The following is a 20,435-nucleotide window of genomic DNA, read 5'->3' on the forward strand; positions in this document are numbered from 1 at the left end:
TATCTCAAACATGAGAGTAACTTTAATTTGCTTCCATGTCCCTGAGCAAACTTATTACGTAGTTTTATGCCCTTTCACGGTTCCAGGTACCAGGAGAAAGGAAGGGTTGGGACTGAGGCATGTTTCAGAGAACAAAAATCTTTTGAAAATTGGCACAAAAGCTAACCAGGGTGCTTGGCATGCCTTGTTTGCTGTCATGTTCCTAGATTTCTGCCCAGCACAGCAGAGGGCAGTGACCGAAGGCAACTGAAAGAGAGACCCCTGAGGGCTGCAGGCTGCTGACCTGGCACCCACCGCAGTTCTCCAAAGCTCAGAGTAGTTTTCACGGACAAAAGGAGAGGGACGCAAGATTGAAGAGAAGGCAAAATAGGGCTTATTTCAAACCGCAGCAGTTTCAACAGTTACCCAAGCGGTGCACCGAAACCGCACACAGGACAGCCTTTAGCAAAAACAATATGAACCCGATGGTTTACCACAGTGTGTGTGCTGTTAAAAAAAAACTTGGTGGCCAGCTCCACCCTGATAGAAATGTCTTTAATTCTTCTATTTCTTAACTTCTCAAGGCCAGAGATACCCCGGAGCCAGGACTGGCCAAGTGGTCAGGACCAGCGCAGTGACTCCAGAATGAGGTGTTGGCAGTGAAAGTCCCAGTTCTGCTTTTCCCAACATGCTTTTCAGGAAACCCTGGCCAGGAAGGGTCCTGAGAGCTGGCGCATGGAAAAACAACAAAGCACAAACACACACACCCCCATCAAACTTCAAAAACTGTGAGCACTGAGAACTCAAAGAAGGCATATTCTCTTTTGAAATTCTTAACTCAGGAGGACAGTGAGAGGTTTTGGATATTTAGTCTCAACAAATCTAATTAATAAAAGCATCAAAAACACACACGAGTGTGAATGAGTGTATTCATTCCAACCAGACACTTGCTGGTTCTATTTACAAAATTCTGGACTGGAGTTGGAAAATGTAGTACTGTAGACGAGAGATAAACACAAAAACAACAGAACTAAAAAAATAAAAAACAAAGGTTTGTGGTTAGGACAGCAGCCCCACCTCAGCTATTAGCCTACAGACACAGGACGCTCTCACAACTGCCATTTATCCCAACATGGATGTCCACTCAATTATCACGCACCGTACACAACATGGACACCATGTAACTGCCACACACTACATAAGTCAGGACTCACACTACCATCACTCATCCTACACGGGATCCTCACAAAACTGTTACTCATCCTATACAACAAGGGACGCCCACACAGCCACCAGGCTTCCTAGAGTCACAGGACGCAGGAGAGCTGTGGCTAGAAGGGGGCACTCTTCATTCCCTTGCTCCTCCCTTTCCATCCCTACACTCCCAGCAAAACAGGTGAACTGGGGGGAGTGGGGAGAAAGAGAACCAGGCTGTCCAGAGCACCCTTCACATTCAGGATCACTTGAGAACTTCCTACTGACAAAGACTGCTTTCCATCCACACATGTGCATGTCGCCTTTGGCTCGCACAATGGTGGGCTGTGGAGGGCAAGGACACACAGGACTGTCCCACCGACCTGCAGGTGAGGAGTCCTGCAGAAAGAGCCCTGCGCTCACTGCTGCACATTCGAGAAGGCAAGAGGCAGATCAAAGCCGTGCCAAGTAGCACAGCCCTGCAGATAAAATCTGAGGTCCCACCATCACAGCATTGAGATTTTCCACTAAAAATATTTACTGAATTTTAAGAAAACCTGCTTAATGCATTGAAGGGAACAGGATGAGGTTTGGTTCTGAATTGTTGAGCAAAGTTGAACAAATATTTACTACTATCCACTGGGCTCCCCCACAACTGGTGTTTTCCATCCTCTGGGAGGTGTCCGGGGTGGGTAGAGGTCATGGAAACCTCACTGGTGAGAAGCCTGGTGGATGTGGGGTCACCCAACGTCAGAAGGAAAAGAGAAAAGAAGGGCAAAGTAGCCATGCGTTCTGGGTCCTCCAAAAACAAATACCCTTTGGGGTGAGAAATACAATTTTCAAGGTGACCAGGAAAGGCTACTATGGCATTTACTTATAAGAAACCTGGCATGGGATACATTAATTCTGTAGCAAAAACAGGGAGGGGGCTACGTGATTCACAAATGAATTTATAAATCCTTAGTCTTCACAACAAAAACAATATAGACTGTAGGTCTCACAGTTCTGCTTTTTAAAAAACCGTGTTTGTTCTTTGACTTGCAGCTTCGACACACTCTGCCAGCCTGCATGCACCCTTCAGGGGCTCAGGTGCCTTGGGGACACGGGAGACACTAGCTGCACAGCAGCCAGGTGGCGGGGCCCTGGGTCTGCCCCACAGGGGCCACTGCCTTTGTTCCTCCGTACAGAGGAACGCTACGCTGATGCTGCCAGAATGCCACTTCTGCTAGGGCAGAGGCACCATACCCACATTTAAGAGTCACCAAGGTGCCCGCAGTGGGTCTGAGCAGTTAGAAGGCAAGTGTGCCCTGGAGGGCACAGTGAAGAGCCCATCAGGAACTTCCTCCTGCTTTGGGGCAGCTCAGGAGTGGGGCGAGCCTGCAGCAGAATGGGGGACCCCCAACTCTCACTCTATCACTATCCCCCCCCCCCAATTAATTACACGTGCTGTCTTTTAGTTGACAATGGTGGAAGGAGGGGGTATTTACTCAGTGCTTTGAACGTTAAGAAAAACTAGAAATGGGCAACTATATTCACTCCATCAATAAAAGCAGGAGCAGCACCTTCCCGGCCCCCTCATCTTGCTGTAGGTGAAACCAAAAAGCTGGGGGAGGGCTGGTGGCATGTACACAAGGCCTCACAGTGGTTGGGAAGGGGACCAGGGACAGGGCAGTGCCTCCTGTCCATTTATATCCACACTCAGGTACAGGATGAGAGTTCTATGCACCCTACCCTGTGACCCCTCCCCAGGATCCCAGCAGGCTGAGCCAGCTGAGCCCTGACTTCTGTGCTCAAGGATCCCAAGCCTGGGCATGTGCACCACACTGCACAACAGGTGACAACTGTGTCACTCGACTCCCACTCAATTTGCCCTTCTGGGTGCAGGAGGGTGGGTGTGTGCAAAGATAGGCAAATGCTTCTATTTTCAAACTCAGTCAACTTTGCAGAACAGAAATTCACCCAAAGAACAGCCCATCTCCAGGCATTTTACTTGTAAGAGGCTGAGAGTAAAATGACATTTCTCCCTCTGCTGTTAGCAGGGTCCTGCCAGCTCTTGGGTGCTCATTCTCAGGGGTCACACCTAGCCTGGCACAGACCCTGCTAGTGGGCGAAAAGGCGGCTCCAACGGCTGGCCAACTGTGCCAAAATTTTCCAGGCTTCTCGAGCTGGCAGGGAACCGCTTGTCCCCTTCTAGAACTTCACATGTACCCACTGATTATCTCTTTGAAATCATCGTGGGAACGGAATTAAAGTAGTTAAGTTCAAGGCTGAGGTGCTAACCGCACGGCTCAAATGGAGAAGCCATTTTAAAAGTGGATCTTGTGTGATAAACATGAGGTCGGACCCACGTGGGTGAAGGACGACCACCCTGGTTTTGCCTCGGGCCTGGCCTTTCGGAACACATGGAGAGAGGCAGCACACGCCAGCTGGCACTGGTCAGGAAATTGGGGCTTCCTCCATGACCACATCCCACGTGGCAGCTCCTCCAGGACTGTCAAGGTGACTGCCAAGCAAGCGGGCTGGCCCACGAGTGGGTGGCAACCAGAAAACTAGCCAAGAAAACGAACCCCCAGCCCGTCTCCCTGTGTAGACTTATTTTCTAGGGGGAAAATTTTTTTCTTTTTTCCTTTTTGAGAATCATTTGAATCACACAGGATGCAGGTTAAATAGTATCCTGTTTGCCTGCATTCATCACAAGGATTACGGGAAGTGGGAAAACGGCAAAAAGACCTTATAAGTGTGTGCATGGTTTTATTCTGGGGGTGAAAAGGCCATTAGCAGTAATAAAAGGACAATTAAATTGTGGAGAGGTTAAAGGTGACTGGCTGGTTAGTGGTGAAGGCGTGCTAGCTGGTGTCACCCGGGTGCTGCAGAACCGCAAAGCAGGGCTGCACTTGCAGGAAGTGGCAAGGGTGGGGCCGGGCGCAGGGTCCCACTATCTGTTGCTGCGGGGCGGGAGGCCCAATCACTGACACCCACACAGCCATTTCCTGCACTTGAAAAAAATCTGTTTCTCCCTTTGCAAATCAACAACTTTTACCTAGAAACTCTTGAGCAGTGAGTTCTGACTGATCTCGATCTCTGCCCGTTGCAGAAAATACACACTGTTTACCTAGGGAGGTGTGTGCACAGACTCCAACTGACAGGTTTCAGAGGCGTCTGATTTGCATGTGCTTGGAAGAAACCAATTCTCTTGACCCCAAACAGGCACCTGCTGGTTAATCAATACCTTGACAGACCTTTCTAGAAAAGACCTCCAGGCACAGAAAATTCAGTGCCAATGCCCTGTGAAGTGTCCCAGAGGGTGACATGACAGTCCCCAAGAGTGTATTTTCTGGCTGGGGTCAAGAGAGAATTGAGGATTTGGTGTCGACAGCAGATGGCCATGAGCTGCTCCAGTCCCATGAGTATGACACCAGAACTCTCTCCTAATTTTGACAAGGCTCCCAGGTGAGACTGCACAGACTGACATTTAAATATGTGCATTTATCGCATGTCAATTAAACCTCAATCAGGCTAAAAAGAACAAATAAAAAAACAATTACACTGCAGCCTCTAGTGCATGCAAACACCATGCATGACTCAGGCCCAAACGTGCATTTGGTCCTGTATGAGCATTAACGCTTAGCTTTGCCAGAGGCCCCTGGAGCCCTCTTTGTAGTTCAGCTAACCATGCTGTGACTTGACTCAACTGTGAAAAGTTCTGCTAAACTGCAGCCTGGCGGGGAGAAAGGATCCCTAATAAACCCTGTGCACATACAGCCCAACCCTCGTCTTTCCCGGGGAAAGGAGCCTACAGAAGGGGGATCCCATGTTCTGGTCCTGCACCCCAGGGTGATGCACGTCATACATGTCACATTGTGGTGACCATTCCACTTCGATGGGCACTTGCTAAGCCAGAGTTGGTCCTGTGCTCAGGCAGGAAAACAGCCTCAGCAGGGTTAAGACGCTTACTCCAAGCCTCTCAGGGAGATCAGAAGCAGGGCCAGAACATGAACCCAGACCCTCCCTCCAACATCTGTCCATAAACCAGCCTCATCCAGCCAGCTGTCTGGGTCCTAGCATCTTACGCAGCTCAGTGGCTGAGGGGCACAGCATCAGATTCACTTGTCCTGGTTTCACTCATAGCATCAACTCCAGGTGCAGAGACTTGTCAGGCTCTAGAAACTTCTGTGATCCCTGGGACAAACAAGCCCCAGGTGGGAAAGTGGAGACCTCAGACCCATGTTGTGTGCAGGGTAGTGAGATTTTGGAAAAGCATGTCCCGTCACCTTGGTTTCTGTGAACGCAAGTATGAAGGTGTGAGTTTGGTTTTTAAGAAAAACCACTATCACAGGGCAGTCTAGACTGTCCACTCTGCCTATATCCAGAGGATCACAGCTTGGCCCCCAGGAGCAGAGCGACCCCTTCCCTGCTCCCCACTGAGCCATGCAGGGATCAGCCCCCCATCCCGCCACGTGTCAGGAAGGCCCTTGAGTGTGATCACATAGCGTTCCCAGGAGACGGCGGCCACCTCCTCATGTTGGTCACGCAGCCTCTCCAAGCAGGAAAGTGTCAGGTCAGTAAGAAGAGCAGAAAAGCACATTCCATCCCTTACTTTCAACCTGTTGTATTCTATTTTTCTTTAAAAAAGAAAAGAAAACCCCAATGATCGAGACATACTCTTGGCTGCCTCCCATTCTAAGCACCCAAGAGAACAAGAGGCATGCCTGGTGTTTTCATACAGAGTGCTCTAAGCAGGACTTCCACCTCTAGTCCTCGGCCGACCGTCCTGCTAAAACAAGGGAACCACCAGGCTGCTCTGGTTTAAGTAGCCTTGCTCCATGCAGTGTGCAGTTGGGACTTAACTCCCCGACCAGACAAGAAGCATGGGACAGACGCCTTCCTCTGCATTCCAAATTGCTAAATGTTGGTCCCAAAATGCAACTCATAACAGCTGGGTTGATGTGGAGTTCCGTAGCTAGTGTTAGAGGTTAGTATGAAATCATAGCAAAAAGCCACTAGAAGTGCTCAAATGACAACCACTGCACAGTAGGTACCTACCACCGAGTATCATATATAGTGCAGAGCTTTTTTGTCCGACCATCGCTTCTAGGTAAGAGAATCAGACAAGACATTTAGGCTTCTATGTGGATACATCATGGCTGGTCACAGATTAAACACTGCATGTGAGCTGACAGTTTTCCAGAGAACTTTGAACCTCAGTGTGATTCTCATCAGAGCTGTCTATGGGGGGGTGGGAGGCCCAGGTGTAGGTAGGTCGGCAGGTCTAGGGCTGGCCCTGCTGCCACCTCGATGCACGACTTTGGGTGGCCCATGTGACGTCTCTCACTTCCCTTTCCTCTTATGGTAAATAAAGGGCATCACAGTGCCTGCCCTGACTCACTTGTGGATCTTGCTAGGGTCTGGAGAGAGAATAGTTATGTGAATTCCCCCTAAAGGTCTGTGGATGTGAATAGGATATCTGGGGCACCTTACAGGCCAAGGAAGAGCACAGGTGCAGCAGCCCAAAGCCACGAACAAAGGCAGCCTAAGACCCTGGGATACAGCCCAAACCTCCCAAGGTACAGACAGCTCTCTAGAGAGCCCAAGCCCTGAAAGCAGTTCCAAGGAGGTCATGAGGTCCCTGGTCTCTAAGTCCATGGCATATTGAAAAAAAGAAGCCAAGATGGGATTGGTAGGCTTGCAGATGGGAGACCCAAGGGAGGGGACAGTGAGGGCAAGTCCAAGGCAGAGCCAGCTCTGATTCCAGGAAGGGGAAGACGCTGGGGTGAGAGACTCCAAGGAATCCGGAGAATGAAGCTCTGCACTTGGCAGCAGGTGAGGGGAGCAGTTCCTCCTCGAGGCCCAATAACTGCTGCAAGGTTCTGCGGGTGTGCACCTGTGCAGTACACAATGCAGGTGCATGCAAGCACTGTGAGAATGTGTGTATGCAAGGGTGGATGTATGTGAACATGCCTACATGTATGCCAGCAATAAGTGACCACATGCACATGTATAAGTACAAATGTGTGCTTGCCTGTAGGTATGTGTGAGAACTGTGTATACAGTGTGTGTGCGTGTGCGTGTGCACACACTCTGGCTTCTGTCTTTGAGGCGGAGTGAGGAGACTCGAGGTTATTTGATCAGACTGTCGAGGGTCCCCAGGGAGCTGCTGCCTCTAAAGTACACTCGGCCTCTCACAGATAGAAGGGAATTCCTCTGTTGTTTGTGCTTTTCTCCCCCGTTTTATAGTAAATGCCTTTGATGTGTGGCTGACAGAAGTGATCTCTTTATGCCTCTGTTTCTGCTCAGAGCTCACAGAAAAACTGTTATAAAGTCACCGGGCCCATGGTCAAACTCTCTCACGACTTGCTTGCAAGGAGGACAAACTGGGCTTTGCGCACAGGGTGCTCATCCTCCTGAGAGTAAGCCCTGGCCCCCATGACAGGAGGGGAAAGGCAGCGTTCTAAAAATAACTTGTCCTCTGTCTGTTCCTGCCACCAAGTGCACCTGGTGTAGGAAGACTGGCCAGCCTTGGAAAAACGACACTTGTAACTACAGACTCAGGAGCCTGCAATGATAACATGAAGTGGAGCCCCTGGGGCAGACTGAAGGGAAGGAGCAGGCTCAGGAGGGAAGGAGCAGGGACAGGAAGCAGGCCCAAGGGAGCGCCCAGCCTACAAACAGTGTCGGTGAGACTTTGCCTGAAGGCCAGTGAAGGAAAGCCTTGCGCTGGCCAGGGTGCTGAGAAGGTCGGCGAGGATGGGTCCAGGGACTGGGAAATTGCAGCGTCCCTCTGCTGCTTCTGAGTCTGGTACCTGGCCTGTGGGCCTATGACTATCACATCTATCACATGGGGACTCCACACATGACTTATAAGTCTCTAGAATCCTCAGAGGGAACCAAGGCCAAGGCTGAGTGAAACCGCAGCACCAGCCACAGCCAGGAAAGGTGGTGTCTGCAGGAAACCCCTTGCTGGGAGCAATCTACTGAGATACCGGGATGGGAGTGGGGGAACATCTTGCCTCCTCTCATATCAAATGCAGCCAAGACACCCCACCTCTGACGCCTCACCCCGAGTCCTTAACTGGTCTGGAGATACTGGATCAAGGGGGCAGGCTCAGTTGCTGCCCTCACCCCTAGACCACCCTAAGTCAAACTGGGAAAAGCTCAGTGGGGTGAAGAGGCCAGAGGGACCACAGAGACCCGACCACATGCTCAGCCAAGGGCTGTATGGCATTTCTGCTGGCACTGAGGAGGGCCCTGAGCCCTGAGCCTTTGGGAGACCATCCCAGGCCTTGAACAGAGCCTGGCCCACAGGATGCGGTGGGAGGCGTGCTCCAAGCATACATCACGAGTGGATTGAGGTGACTGGGCAGAGGAGAGGCCCTCTTGTTCTGTGTGCAGACCTCACAGCAAAGCTCTACTCTGGGCTGGTGAACGAGGGGGCCCTCAATTCCCCCACCGTCCTATGACGGTGGGTGGGTGGGCGGCGGCGAGAGAAGAAAGCGTACTGACCGCTGGGCGGTTTAGGCCGTGGAGGAGCAGGTTTCTTCGGAGGCAGAGCGGGAGTGTCCTGTTTACTTTTAAAGGGGTCATCGGAGAATCCTGCCCCTCCAAAGGAGGAGGTGAAAGGACCAGAAGGTGGGGGCTGTAAGAAAGGACATGAAAGAGAGGCAAAAATAACTGTTAACAATGAGCAGCGGACGTTCACCGAGCCAGCACTTGAGTACCAAGAGCTTGGTGAGGCACCCACCCTTTGGGTTGTGCAGCTCGGCCCCCACTAGGACCTGGGGTCTCTCACAAGCCCTAACTTTCCTCCACCCTCAATAGCCGGGGTCCCCTGGCCTGTGAGGGGCATGCCAACAAGACACAGAGCAGGCGAGAGCAGTCCTGGGCCCTGATGGACCATGTTATAGGAGGGTGCACCCTGCCACACGTCTGTTCTGCCTGCATAGGGATACCTTTCCTGATCCCAGGGTCCCCTGGGCCTCCTTCTCATACTTCAGAGACATGCCCCACTTTCACCCCCTTCATTCAGTGATAGGCAGCTCCAGGCAAGGGTCAGAACCACACCAGATCCTCTCTGTGCCAACAGGGGCCAATGCCCACCTAGTGACTCAGGTCAGAGCCCACTCTTGACTACCTGGCCTACCTCCACCCGTCAGCAGGGCCAAGACTGCCTCCGTGGGGCTCTTATCCCCTCTGGCCTGGACCCTCCCCTAGTCTCTGCCAGTCCTGTTCTCACCAGCAAACCATCCCACTGTCTCAAACCCAAATCGGACCTCATCTCCCCAGCAAAAGACATATGCAGAGAAGATGGGTGGGTGGGTGAGTTGGAAGATAGGTAGAGATCACAGGTAGGTAGGAGGTAGGTATATTTAAATCAAGATGACAGGAAGGTAGAAATGACAGGTAGGCTGGTAGGTAGATGGTAGGGGCAACAGGCAGTTGGGTAGGTAGGTGGGTGGTACGGAGAGGTGACAGGCAGGTGAGTAGGTAGGTGGCTGAGTAGAAATAAGAGGTATATGGGCAGGCAGGTAGCACTGCATTGCCCTGATACCCACAGGTAACCTCCAAGCACTTGTCGTCACTTCCCCATTGCCTAATTACTTGGTTTTATCCCTGCTGACTCCCTCCTTCCATCCCCCTTGAGATTCCTTGGTCCCTGAAACCCCTTGTGCCCCATCTCTAGGCCCCTGTGCACACAGGGTCTCCAGCGGGGTGCTCAGCCCACCTAGTCCACTAGAGTCCCTCTACTTCCTCGGAGACTGGCCGGATGTCACTGCTGCCCCCAGAGCACTCCCCAACACCCCTTCCTGCCAGCTGTGTCTGCAGATGTCCCACAGACTCCCATCAGCACATCACCCTAACAGGCTTCCACAACATCCCACCTGACTGGGTCCCTCCTCTTCTCTGTATCCGCTGCAAGTGAGCACAGGTGACGGGGAAGGTGCCCGCTGACCGTGCCTCCAGCAGCAGCGACTACCTATGTGCACCCCACCTCGAGCACCAACACAGCGCTGGGCACAATACACCTCTGCGGACAGATGGCCGGCCGCAGACAGGCCGGCTTATCTCTCATGACGGGCACCCCAAAGGAGATCCCCTTCCATGGGTGTGGGGGACCACTTTTACTAAAACAGAAAATAACTAGAAAAAGTAGAGAAAGAAGATACATAGCCACCGTTTTTGCTTTCCACAGTTTCAGTTACCCCTGGTCAACTGTAGTCTGAGAATATTATATGGAAAATTCCAGAAATAAACAATTTGTAAGTTTTAAACTGTGCCTCTTTCTGAGTAGTGTGAATCATCCCTTCGTCTAGTGTCTCTACACTGTAGCTGATCCCTCCAGTTTGTTAGTCACTTAGTGGCTGTCTTGGAGACCAGATTGACTGTCACTGTATCACAGTGCTTGTGCTCAAGCCAACTTTATTTTACTTGACAATGGCCAGAAAGTGCAAGTGTAGTGATGCTGGCAATTCCAGTGTGACAAAGAGAAGCAGTAAAGTGCTTCCTATAAGTAGAAAGGTGTATATTTACAGAAATAAACACAATATCATAGGGTTCAGTACTATGTACAGATTCAGGCATTCGCCATGGTCTCAGGAGGTATGCCCCGTGTAAGGATGGTTAACTGCAGTAGAAACAAGAGGAATTCGTGGAAACAGGAAAAACCATTAACATGTTCCTCAACGAGCAAACGCAAGGAGAGGTGGCGCAGAGCAGGGTGGGCTACACACAGCAGGAGACGGAGGGGCAACAAGGGGCACTTTCAATTCTACCCCCAGTGGGGCAGGCCTAGGGACAGAAAACAAAGCAGGAACCAAAGTACATTGGTGTGGTTTTCTCTGATAAGCTGGACCCAATGAATCACTGGAGAAGTAGGGAGAAAGGCCTGTCTCTAGTCACCAAGGCTGCGCTGTGCAACTGCCCCTCCTCTAAGACCCAGTCACAGGGACAGGGACTCAGCCTTCTCTGTCTCTGGTATCTAGTCACAGACATTAGTCTTGGGCGGAAGAAAGGCTTCTGTGCACTCAGCTGACCCCATTGGACACCCTGATTCCCACCCCTAACATTCCTTTTTAAAAAGTATTTTATTAATTAGTTATAGTAGTCCCAATTTTTATTCCCTTTGCTCCCCTCTGCCCAGTAACCCCTTCCCTCCAGCAATCCGCCACCCCCCCCCCTCCCAGTTCATGTCCATGGGTCGTGCATATAAGTTCTTTGGCTTCACCCTTTCCTATATTATTCTTAACTTTTCCCTGTCTATTTTGTACCAACCGATTATGCTTCTTAGTCACTGAACCATTTTCCCATTTCTCCCCCTTCCCCCTCCCAGCTGGTAACCCTCCGAATGATCCCCATACCTATGATTCTGTTCCTATTCTGGTTTGCTTAGTTGGATTTTGTTTTTATTCTTTAGTTTCAGTTGTTGATAGTTGTGAGTTTGTCATTTTAATGTTCATAATTTTGACCTTCTTTTTCTTAAGTAAGTCCCTTTGACATTTCATATAATAATGGTTTGGTGATGATGAACTCCTTTAGCTTTACCTTGTCTGGGAAGCACTTTATCTGCCCTTCCATCCTAAATGACAGCTTTGCTGGATAGAGTAATCTTGGTTGTAGGTCCTTGCTTTTCATCACATTGAACACTTCTTGCCAGTCCCTTATTGCCTGCAAAGTTTCTTTTGAAAAATCAGCTGACAGTCTTAGAGGCACCTCTTTGTAGGTAACTCTCTGCTTTCTCTTGCTGCTTTTAAGATTCTTTATCTTGAACTTTGGCATTTTAATTATGATGAGTCTTGGTGTGGTCCTTTTTGGGTCTAGCTTGTTTGGGACTCTCTGTGCTTCCTGGACTTATGTATCTATTTCTTTTGCCAAATTTGGGGAGTTTTCCATTATTTTTTTCACATAAGCTTTCATTTTCTTGCTCTTCCTCTTCTCCTTCTGGCACCCCTATGGTTCGGATGTTGGCATATTTAAAGTTGTCCCAGAGGTTCCTAAGCCTCTCCTCATTTTTTCAATTATTGTTTCCTTATTCTGTACTGGTTGACTGTCTTTTTCTTCCTTATGTTCCAAATCATCAATTTGAACCCTGGTTTCCTTCTCTTCACCATTGGTTTTGTGTGGATTTTCCTTTGTTTCATTTAGCATAGCCTTCACTTCTTCCCTTATGCATTTGCTGTACTCGAGCATATCTGTCAAGCCTGTGAGCATCTTTATCATCAGTGTTTGGAATTCTGCGTGTTAGATTGACTATCTCCTCGTTTGTTAGGTTGATTCTCTCCTTGTCGCTTTGTTTTCCCACTAGAACTTTGATTCATTCCCTGTTTTGGGCCACACTTCTCTGTCTCATCTTGACAGGCTCCTGTGTTTGTTTGCCTCTGTGTCTTAGGTACAGCTGTCACACCTGTGACATTGTAAGGGGAGGAGCCTTAGGTATTTGTCAGTATAGGTGACCTGTTTCACCACGTTGTGGCGCTGTATATGGGGGAGGGGTCTGGAAGGGAACAATGCCTCTTGCTTAGCACATGCCTCTTTTCCAGGCATTTTTCCCACTTCCGTATGGGACTGGCCCCTCTCTAGCTGTAGCCGAAGCCATTGTTCCCAGAGTGGGTGGGTCTGTGGACGTTCTAGGACTGTGGGGGCCCTTCAAACAAGAGGACTCCTCTGAGAGACCGGCAGTTTCTTTCTCTGCCCCAACCCCCACTGGTTTGCACAGTCAAAAGCAATGAGGCTTTATTTTCCCCAGCGCTGGGACTGTGAGCTGTGTGGTCTGGTCTGGTGCTGAGAGCGCTCCCCAGGTGTCCCTCCCAACTTTTTAAAACATGTGACTGTGCTTTCCACTGGCCTGACACTGATGCGGCCACCACACCGTGCCCTCTCCTCCCCGGTCCAACCCTCCCCCTAACATTCTGATGCCCCCTGGTAAGGAAATGCTGACTCTGTGCTGATCTTCTTGTGTCATCTTCCCAACAACCTTGGGAGGGAGTCCTACTGTCAACACTTCTGTTTTATACACAGGGAAACTGAGGCACAGAGAGATGATGTTGCCTGCCAGTGACACAGTGGTGGAGGCAGGGTGGGAACCCACAATGTCTACATCCTGGGCCAGGGCTCCTAGGCTCTGCTGTAGGCTGCTGGCAGCCTGCCCCACATCAGTCATGGTAGGTCTTAGGCCACATTCTGGACAGAGTGTCCCTGTCCTCAGGCCTGTGAAAGAGACACATGTGGATGTAGGCAAGAGGCAGAGCAGGCCAAGGGGTCAGTGGGTAGGAGACAGCCCTGAGGAAGATGGGAATCTGCAACTCCTCCAGATTCATTTTTCTACCAAGACCACCCTAGCTCCGAGTGAACAGGAATGCCAGGGCTTTGGCAGGGCAAGGAGGGGCCCTCCTCTGCAGCTGCTGCTCTCCTCTCCCAGGACCTATGGTCACTTGTTCTTCTAGATAAAAAGTCAGGGAGTCTCTCAGCAAAATCTGCTACTCGAATTTCCAGAATGTCTAACCTGGACAGGCTGCAGAGCATGGTGGTCAGGGGTGGAATCTGGAAGCCCAGCCTTGTCACCTACTAATAGCCTCAGTGCCTCAGTAGCTCATCTGTGAAGCTGACAATAATGACAGGCCCTAGCTCAGGGCTGCAGCCAGAACACGAGAAGGTCGTGCGTGCGTAAATCACTTCAACTGGCTCCCAGACAAAATCGACCCAAAGACAGCGTGGTTATCATCATGCCAAAGATGTAGATATGATTCAAATTCATTTAGATGCCACAGAATCTGCAAACAGCCCATCAGTTCCCGACACTGCTGCTCCGTTATCCACAGAGTCTTTCCTGGGGAAGGCAACATGAGAACTAGGGTGCAGTGCTAACCTGAAGCTTAGCTTTAAAATAGGTGATTTAGGGTCTGTTGTCTGGGAAAGAACAATAGGGCAGGGTCAAAGGAGACGGAGAGAGAGGGAGCATTGGTGCTTCTGCCTCTGCTAGCAACAGAGCACACCCTCGGCATGGGACTCACAATTTCACCACAACCTGAGATAGACAGGCAGGCATCAAGACCATTTACCTAACAGAGAGGCAACATGATGGGCCCCAGGGCCCCCCAAGTGGACCCCATTCCTGGTCCCAAGTACTGGTAACGCATCAGCTCTTGGGAAAGGGTGCAAAGGGATACCTGGAGCCCTCTGGACAACCTCCCTCTCCAAGTCTCTGAGTGCACATCCCCCTTGTCTACCTGGCCCATGTGCTGCAATGACTGTCCCAGCTGGAGACGCCCCGGGCCAGGCTGACTCTCGCTCCTTCTTCTGTTTAAACATACAGAGGCAGGCAGCTTGCTCCCACATGAAAGGGCTCCAACGGTAAATGCCTGGTATGCCCATACCAGCGAATATATTATATCACTTCTAACACCAAAAAGCCTGTGTCATTTCTAAATCCCAATTTCCACAACTTCATGTTTCCTAAGAAGCCTCCTTTGGAAGCAGACTTCCTCCTCAGGCTGTGACTTCAGGGAAAGTCGCTATTTTTAGAAGGGTTTCAGTAAAGCCAGTAGGGGCTCTCTGGGCTGACCCACAGTGAAGTGTGCTCAAAAAACAAAACAAAAAACACAGAAAAGCTACTATGAAAAACATAGTTCTAAAAAAAATGTATTTGGAGGTTTTTGTTTTTAAACCCTAAATAGATATACCTACTTAAAAAAAAAAAAGAAAGAAAAACTGAAAACGGGCTAACAACTAACCAAGTATTTCATAGATGGTCTTCCTGCAAGAGAGAGGGGTGAAATAATTAAGATGGGTATTTTTCCTTTTTTTTTATTCTCAGATGCTCCCTGAAATCTATTTGGGGAATTTGTTCTGAAAGCAAGGTAAGATAGGCTTGATACTGCCCAGAAAAATGTCTTTGGGTCTCGGGGGACCTCAGATAGGAATGTTGGCCCAAAGAGGCTCCCCAAGGAACTGACTGGAGTCACACCACTGGCTGCCACTTTCCTTCAGCCAAGCAGAGGGTAGACAACCCTGCTCAGGTGGGGAAAAGCTGGTGATGTAAAAAAAAAACAAAAAAACCCCAAGAAGCCCCCCCCAAAAAAACAAAACCCAACACCGCTTGTCACTTTACTTTTGTTTCCCTCAGCATTTTATTTATATACATGATGTTCTTGAAAACCAGAAAGAGAACCAAAAGGGAAACACAGACCGACAAGGTTAGGGCTTGCTATTTAGCAGGACCAGCAGCACGAGATCAGGAGCGGCTGGGATCGTGGAAACAAAACAATGGGGTACCGGAGACAGATTTTCCACAGCCCCATCCAACTCCATCCCACACAGCGCTGCCAACAGGAAGGGGTGCTGGCGGTGGAGTCATTAAGTGCACGTGTGTGTGCAGCCTGATAGGGACACGAGAACAAGGAGAGGGAAACTGGAATTTCAAGAGGGAAAGTGCAACTTTAGGTAAGAATGGGAATGGGAAGAAAGACTGAAGGGTCCAGGCTTGGAACTGCCTGGCTCTGGGGTCTCTGCAGAGTCTGCCTGGAGGAGGGAGGGGTGGCTACTCCTGTCATTGGGACCCCCAGGCTGGCCAACCTGCCTTGGCCCTCAGAGTCCACACAGCTTCTACTCAGATATTTCTTGAAATAGGGGCCTCCCTCACGTACTCATCCCTGTTCTGATTGGACCACTGCTAAGCTCTCACTCCCTCTGCCTCTGGGGCAAGCCTCCTGCAGGGAGACGACCCACTCTGATAGCTTGACAATCCAAAGCAAACCCGTCCTTAGGGATTGCTGCCACCATGTGGCAGAAGTTTTCTGATTTCAGCAGATAGTTTTCTATCCACTAGGCAGGGATGGACGCTGAGGGCATACAGCCCCACTCATGGAGTGCAGGCACATGTCACAGCCACTAAGCAACAGGCAGATGTGAGGGATGATATCGCACCTGGGTGTGTTATGGCCAATCCCAGACAACATCCCAACCATCAGGATCACAGTGTTTCCATATGAGGAATGGGGGCCTTTTTCCCCCAGGCACTGGAAGAAGAAAGGTTACACCACCAGCACCTCTGGGCTCCCTCCTGCAGTGGTCGATGGGCACATAGGCACTCTGCCTCTTCCAGAAGCTGGATTTGCTATCTTGACAGTTATGCTTGCACACTTCTTTGAAAACCTAAACAGAATCTCAAATGCTTCTCGGAAGCTACAGACCACAATCACACATTGTTAACCACAAGCACTCAGCGCCCAGACAAATGTATGCTCCTAGGGCTGAATAAAAATGGAGCAAGCAAGCAGGATGCTTTGAGGAGCTGGCATGGCGGGGATACTGGCAGGGATGAGCAGGGTGCTCCTCACTGAGGATGCATAGCTCCCATAACATCCAGGCGCTCCCTTCCCCTCTGTACCATCTGGCTGTGACTCTTCCCCAACTAGGACATAAGATTGAATGGGAATGTATTCTGTTTATGGCCAACCCCACCCCCCACCCCCCGTCACCCAGGGATCAATGTACCTGGGCAGGAGCAGAAAGAATGAGTAAAGCAGGTTTCTACTGCTCTGTGGCCATAGGCTGTATAGTGTGAGGCTCCTTATCTATGAGAGATCCCCCTCACCTGTCTGGGGGGCTGCCAAGAAGAAGAATACACATGGGTGATGGAAACGGGTGATATCAAGGCCAAGGCCAAGGCTAACCCTTTCCTTAATTCTTATCAAAGAAACACATGCTCATAGTTAAAAATGAGGGACTCTCTAAAGGTTATAAAAAGAACAGAAGACCCTCAGCCTGTTGCCTTTCCCATTTGCCAAGGCCATCAGTTTTGACTTCTTATCAGTTTCTTCTGGAATTTACTTCATTAATCATGGGTTTCTATTGTTAGCTCTGAATCTGGCCATTTTGAACATAATCTACTGACTGCTTGCTACGTTAAAGACTGAGCTCTAACCACGTCTCTCCCCCAAGCCCCTTTCAACAGCACTCTGATACCATCTGAGGCTACAGTCATAGTTAGTTAAGGTACCTATAGCTATACAGATACAATGTCCAGACTGACAATGGCAGGAATGTCGTCTTTCTTGAAGAGTTTACTTTTTACCTGTAATGTACTCACTGAGCTCTCACTCTCCAAACCCTTCTGGGGTTCTGTCCACAGGGAGCTCCAGGCACTCAGCCCACTTTCTCCACACACCTCCCGATTGCCAGCCTGTGGCCCCCAGTTGAAGGTTCAAGCAGTTCAGCTCAGAGGAAGGAAAATGGGTCTGATCACAGCCATAGGCACTTTATAGACCCTGTCCGCTGACTCATGGCCTTGTGTGAGGGTACATTTCAAAGTGCGACAGGTACAAAGGAAATACATATGCGGCATTAACAACTCTGCCTGGTAGCCATAACAAGACCACAACAAGAGGCATAAGGCCCCTGGCAGAGGCACAGGTGCTCCATGGGAAGGCTTTTACCTTGGACATCTGGCTGAAGTCGGCAAAGCCCTCAGCACTATTGAAGGACCCACTTCCGAAGGGGTCTAAAGTTCCAAAGGGACCTGCAAGCATCACGAACAGAGGCAGAGTTACAGGGCATCCCAGGACACACCTCCTGGAGTCAAGGGGAAGTGCTGACTCTTGGTACTCAACAGCCCAGGAAGCAGGAGATTCAGGAGGTCACATTTGTTTGCTGGGATCATGCATCTGGACGGGATGGTGCCTGCTGTCCCACTGCTTCATAGAGGAGGTAAGAGGGAGAAAAGGAGCCATTTAACAGTAACCCACCACCCACCTGTGGGTAGAGATTTTTGTTGAGCTTTCTCTTTGCTGGGATGATTTGCCTGGAGTAACCCCCATGCCCACCTATGATATCAAACTCTGTAACCAATAAGCAAGCTTCCAGGCAAGGCACCAGGACCAGGTGGGGCCTCTTCCCATAAGCAAGGCGGAGTCTGCAAATGCTCCCCTCCCTTCATGTACAAGCCAGTACCCTTGATCAAACTTTGGATACTTTTACAAAAAAATTCCAAGGTACAAACCAAAGCTTTATACAGAGGAATGAGTAAAGAGGAACTAATAATGTTGGTGTGACTACTGAATTAATTCCTACTGCTAAGCTTCCTTTCCAGAAAGATGCCAGCACTTACTTGGGAAGATGAGCAGCCGGGGGGGCTCTGGTTGAACTGCCTCAGGCAAGAGTCTGGGTACCACTGACTAATGACATAACGCTGAGGACACACCAATTTTGGAAATGAAATCATTAACTGGGTGGGCTCCTTCCACTGCCTGAGAAAGAGTCAGAAGGAAAATAAGCCATCAGTCTCACCTGATCCTTTTGAGGAGACACTGGAGGATGAAAAAGGATCACTGGATTCAAAGGGGTCGAGCTGAGTGAAAGGAGAAAGGAAAGAGTGAAAAGCAGTTTATTTGTTGCACTGACCATTCATTCAAATGTTCTTGACATCTACATGCACTGTATCTGGTGCTGGGCCTTGAGAAGGATAAAACCATTAAAACTAAATCCTCACAGAGTAAAACCCCAACAGACTGATCCCCTCCTACAGATGACACCTATAAACTGAACAAAATAAACAACAACCTGAGGCTCAGGAAGTGAACCAAAGCAGGAAGGCTTTGGAGGAAGATTAAAACTTGGCGGGAAAAAATAGTACAGCTGACCCTTATACAACATAAATGTTAGGAGCACTGACTCACCACCTCTCCAACAGCTGAAAATCATCATATGAATACAGTCTACTTTCTACATATGCTGATTCCCAATCACAAATGGAAATTACAGCTGGCCCATGAACAACTTATAAGTGGAATAAGTGGACCCACGTACTGTACAAGGTTGAATTTTCTGTTTTGACAGCTACAGTCTGAGGGTAAAGGGAGGCTAAGACTTCAATAAAAAATAGTCATTTTTCTGGCCTGAAGACCAGGGGATAGAGGCCTGGGACCACCACACCCACAGAGAAGGGAGAGGGATCCAAAAAGGAAAGGAAGAGCATGGAAGCCCCAAATTCCATGATCAGCTCTGCCCAAGTCTCAGGCTTACCCCTGCAGATTGAGAGCAGTCTACAGCTAAGGCCAGAGAAATGGAATCACAAGTAAGAGAGGAAAAGTTTGAAGTGTGAGTCTCATCAAGTTAATGGCCTAGTGAAACAAAACCACTCACGTTCTTTAGAGGAATGTAACAGAATCCAGTGTCCACAACAGAGCACACGTGACGCACAGGATACATTTCCAAATTATTTAACATACAAGAACCAGAAAAATGTGGCCAATTCTCAAGGGAAAAGATAATCAATAAGCCAATCCTAGGAAGACCCAGATGTTGGAATTTTCAGAGGATGACAACTTTTAAGCAGTGATAACTGTACTCAATGAGATAAAGAAAAATATGCTTGAATAAAAAGATAGGGAGATCTTAGCAGAGAAACAGAAACTATACAAAGGAAACAAATGAAAATTCTAAAACTGGAATAGTATAATATCTGAAAAAACTTCACTAGTTAGCTGAACAACAAATAGCAGAGAAAAAAGTGAGTGAAGCTGAAGATAAGTCAGTAGAAATTCCCAGTCTAAAGAAAAAAGAAAAAAATGAAAAGAAAACAGGGCTTCAGAAACTTGTGGGAACATGAGCAAAAGGTCTAATACATGTGTAACCATAAACGCACAAAGAAAGGAAAGAGCCCTGGCTGCTGTGGCTCAGTGGATTGAGCATGGGCCTGTGAACCAATGGGTCGCTGGTTTGACTCCCAGTCAGGGCGCATGCTTGGGTTACAGGCCAGGTCCCTGGTTGGGGGCGTGCGAGAAGCAACATTCAATGTATCTCTCATGCATGGATGTTTTTCTCCCTTTCTTTCTCCCTCCCTTTCCATCTCTCTAAAAATAAATAAAATAAAAATTAAATTAAATTTAAAAAGGAAGAAAGAAAAGAGACACAATAGGGTAAAAGAAGAAAATATGCAAAGATATAATGACTGAAAACTTGCCAAATTTGGTAAAAGACATAATTTATAGATTTAAAAACCTCAGCAAATTCCAAACAACATACATACAAAGAAAATCACATTCAGAGACTTCATGGTCAAACTAATGAAAGCAAAGATAAAGAGAGGCTCTTTAAAGCAGTCAGAGAAATCAACACATTACATATAGGGGAACAACTACCAGAAACACTGACGACTTTTCACCAAAGACAATTAAGGCCAGAAGGCAGTGGAACAACATCCACGGAGTGCCACAAAGAAAGAAATACTACTAGGTTGAACACAAAGACCCTTCCAGAATGTCAGCAAAGTAGGC

The 20,435-nt window shown here is 49.0% G+C and overlaps 1 protein-coding gene across 10 annotated transcripts in view; it reads right to left on the reverse strand.

Moving 5' to 3' along the window:
• EPS15L1 (epidermal growth factor receptor pathway substrate 15 like 1) overlaps window positions 1-20,435 on the reverse strand; it is a 98,209-nt gene that overhangs the window by 9,038 nt on the left and 68,736 nt on the right. For 3 of the 10 annotated variants that reach the window (XM_090289866.1, XM_090289865.1, XM_090289869.1), the window contains exons 20-23: window positions 18,448-18,508; window positions 17,598-17,680; window positions 8,674-8,806; window positions 6,217-6,264 (exon numbers count right to left, since the gene is read on the reverse strand). The exons of 1 other annotated variant lie outside the window; for it this stretch is intronic. In XM_090289866.1, coding sequence (XP_090145992.1) covers window positions 6,217-6,264; window positions 8,674-8,806; window positions 17,598-17,680; window positions 18,448-18,508 — 325 coding nt within the window. 6 more of the 10 variants (XM_090289867.1, XM_090289871.1, XM_090289870.1 and 3 more) reach the window with 4 other exon arrangements.

The sequence above is a fragment of the Furipterus horrens genome, unplaced genomic scaffold (genome assembly GCF_987537825.1).
Source record: "Furipterus horrens unplaced genomic scaffold, mFurHor1.1.pri manual_scaffold_10, whole genome shotgun sequence".
In the NCBI taxonomy this organism is placed as follows: domain Eukaryota; kingdom Metazoa; phylum Chordata; class Mammalia; order Chiroptera; family Furipteridae; genus Furipterus; species Furipterus horrens.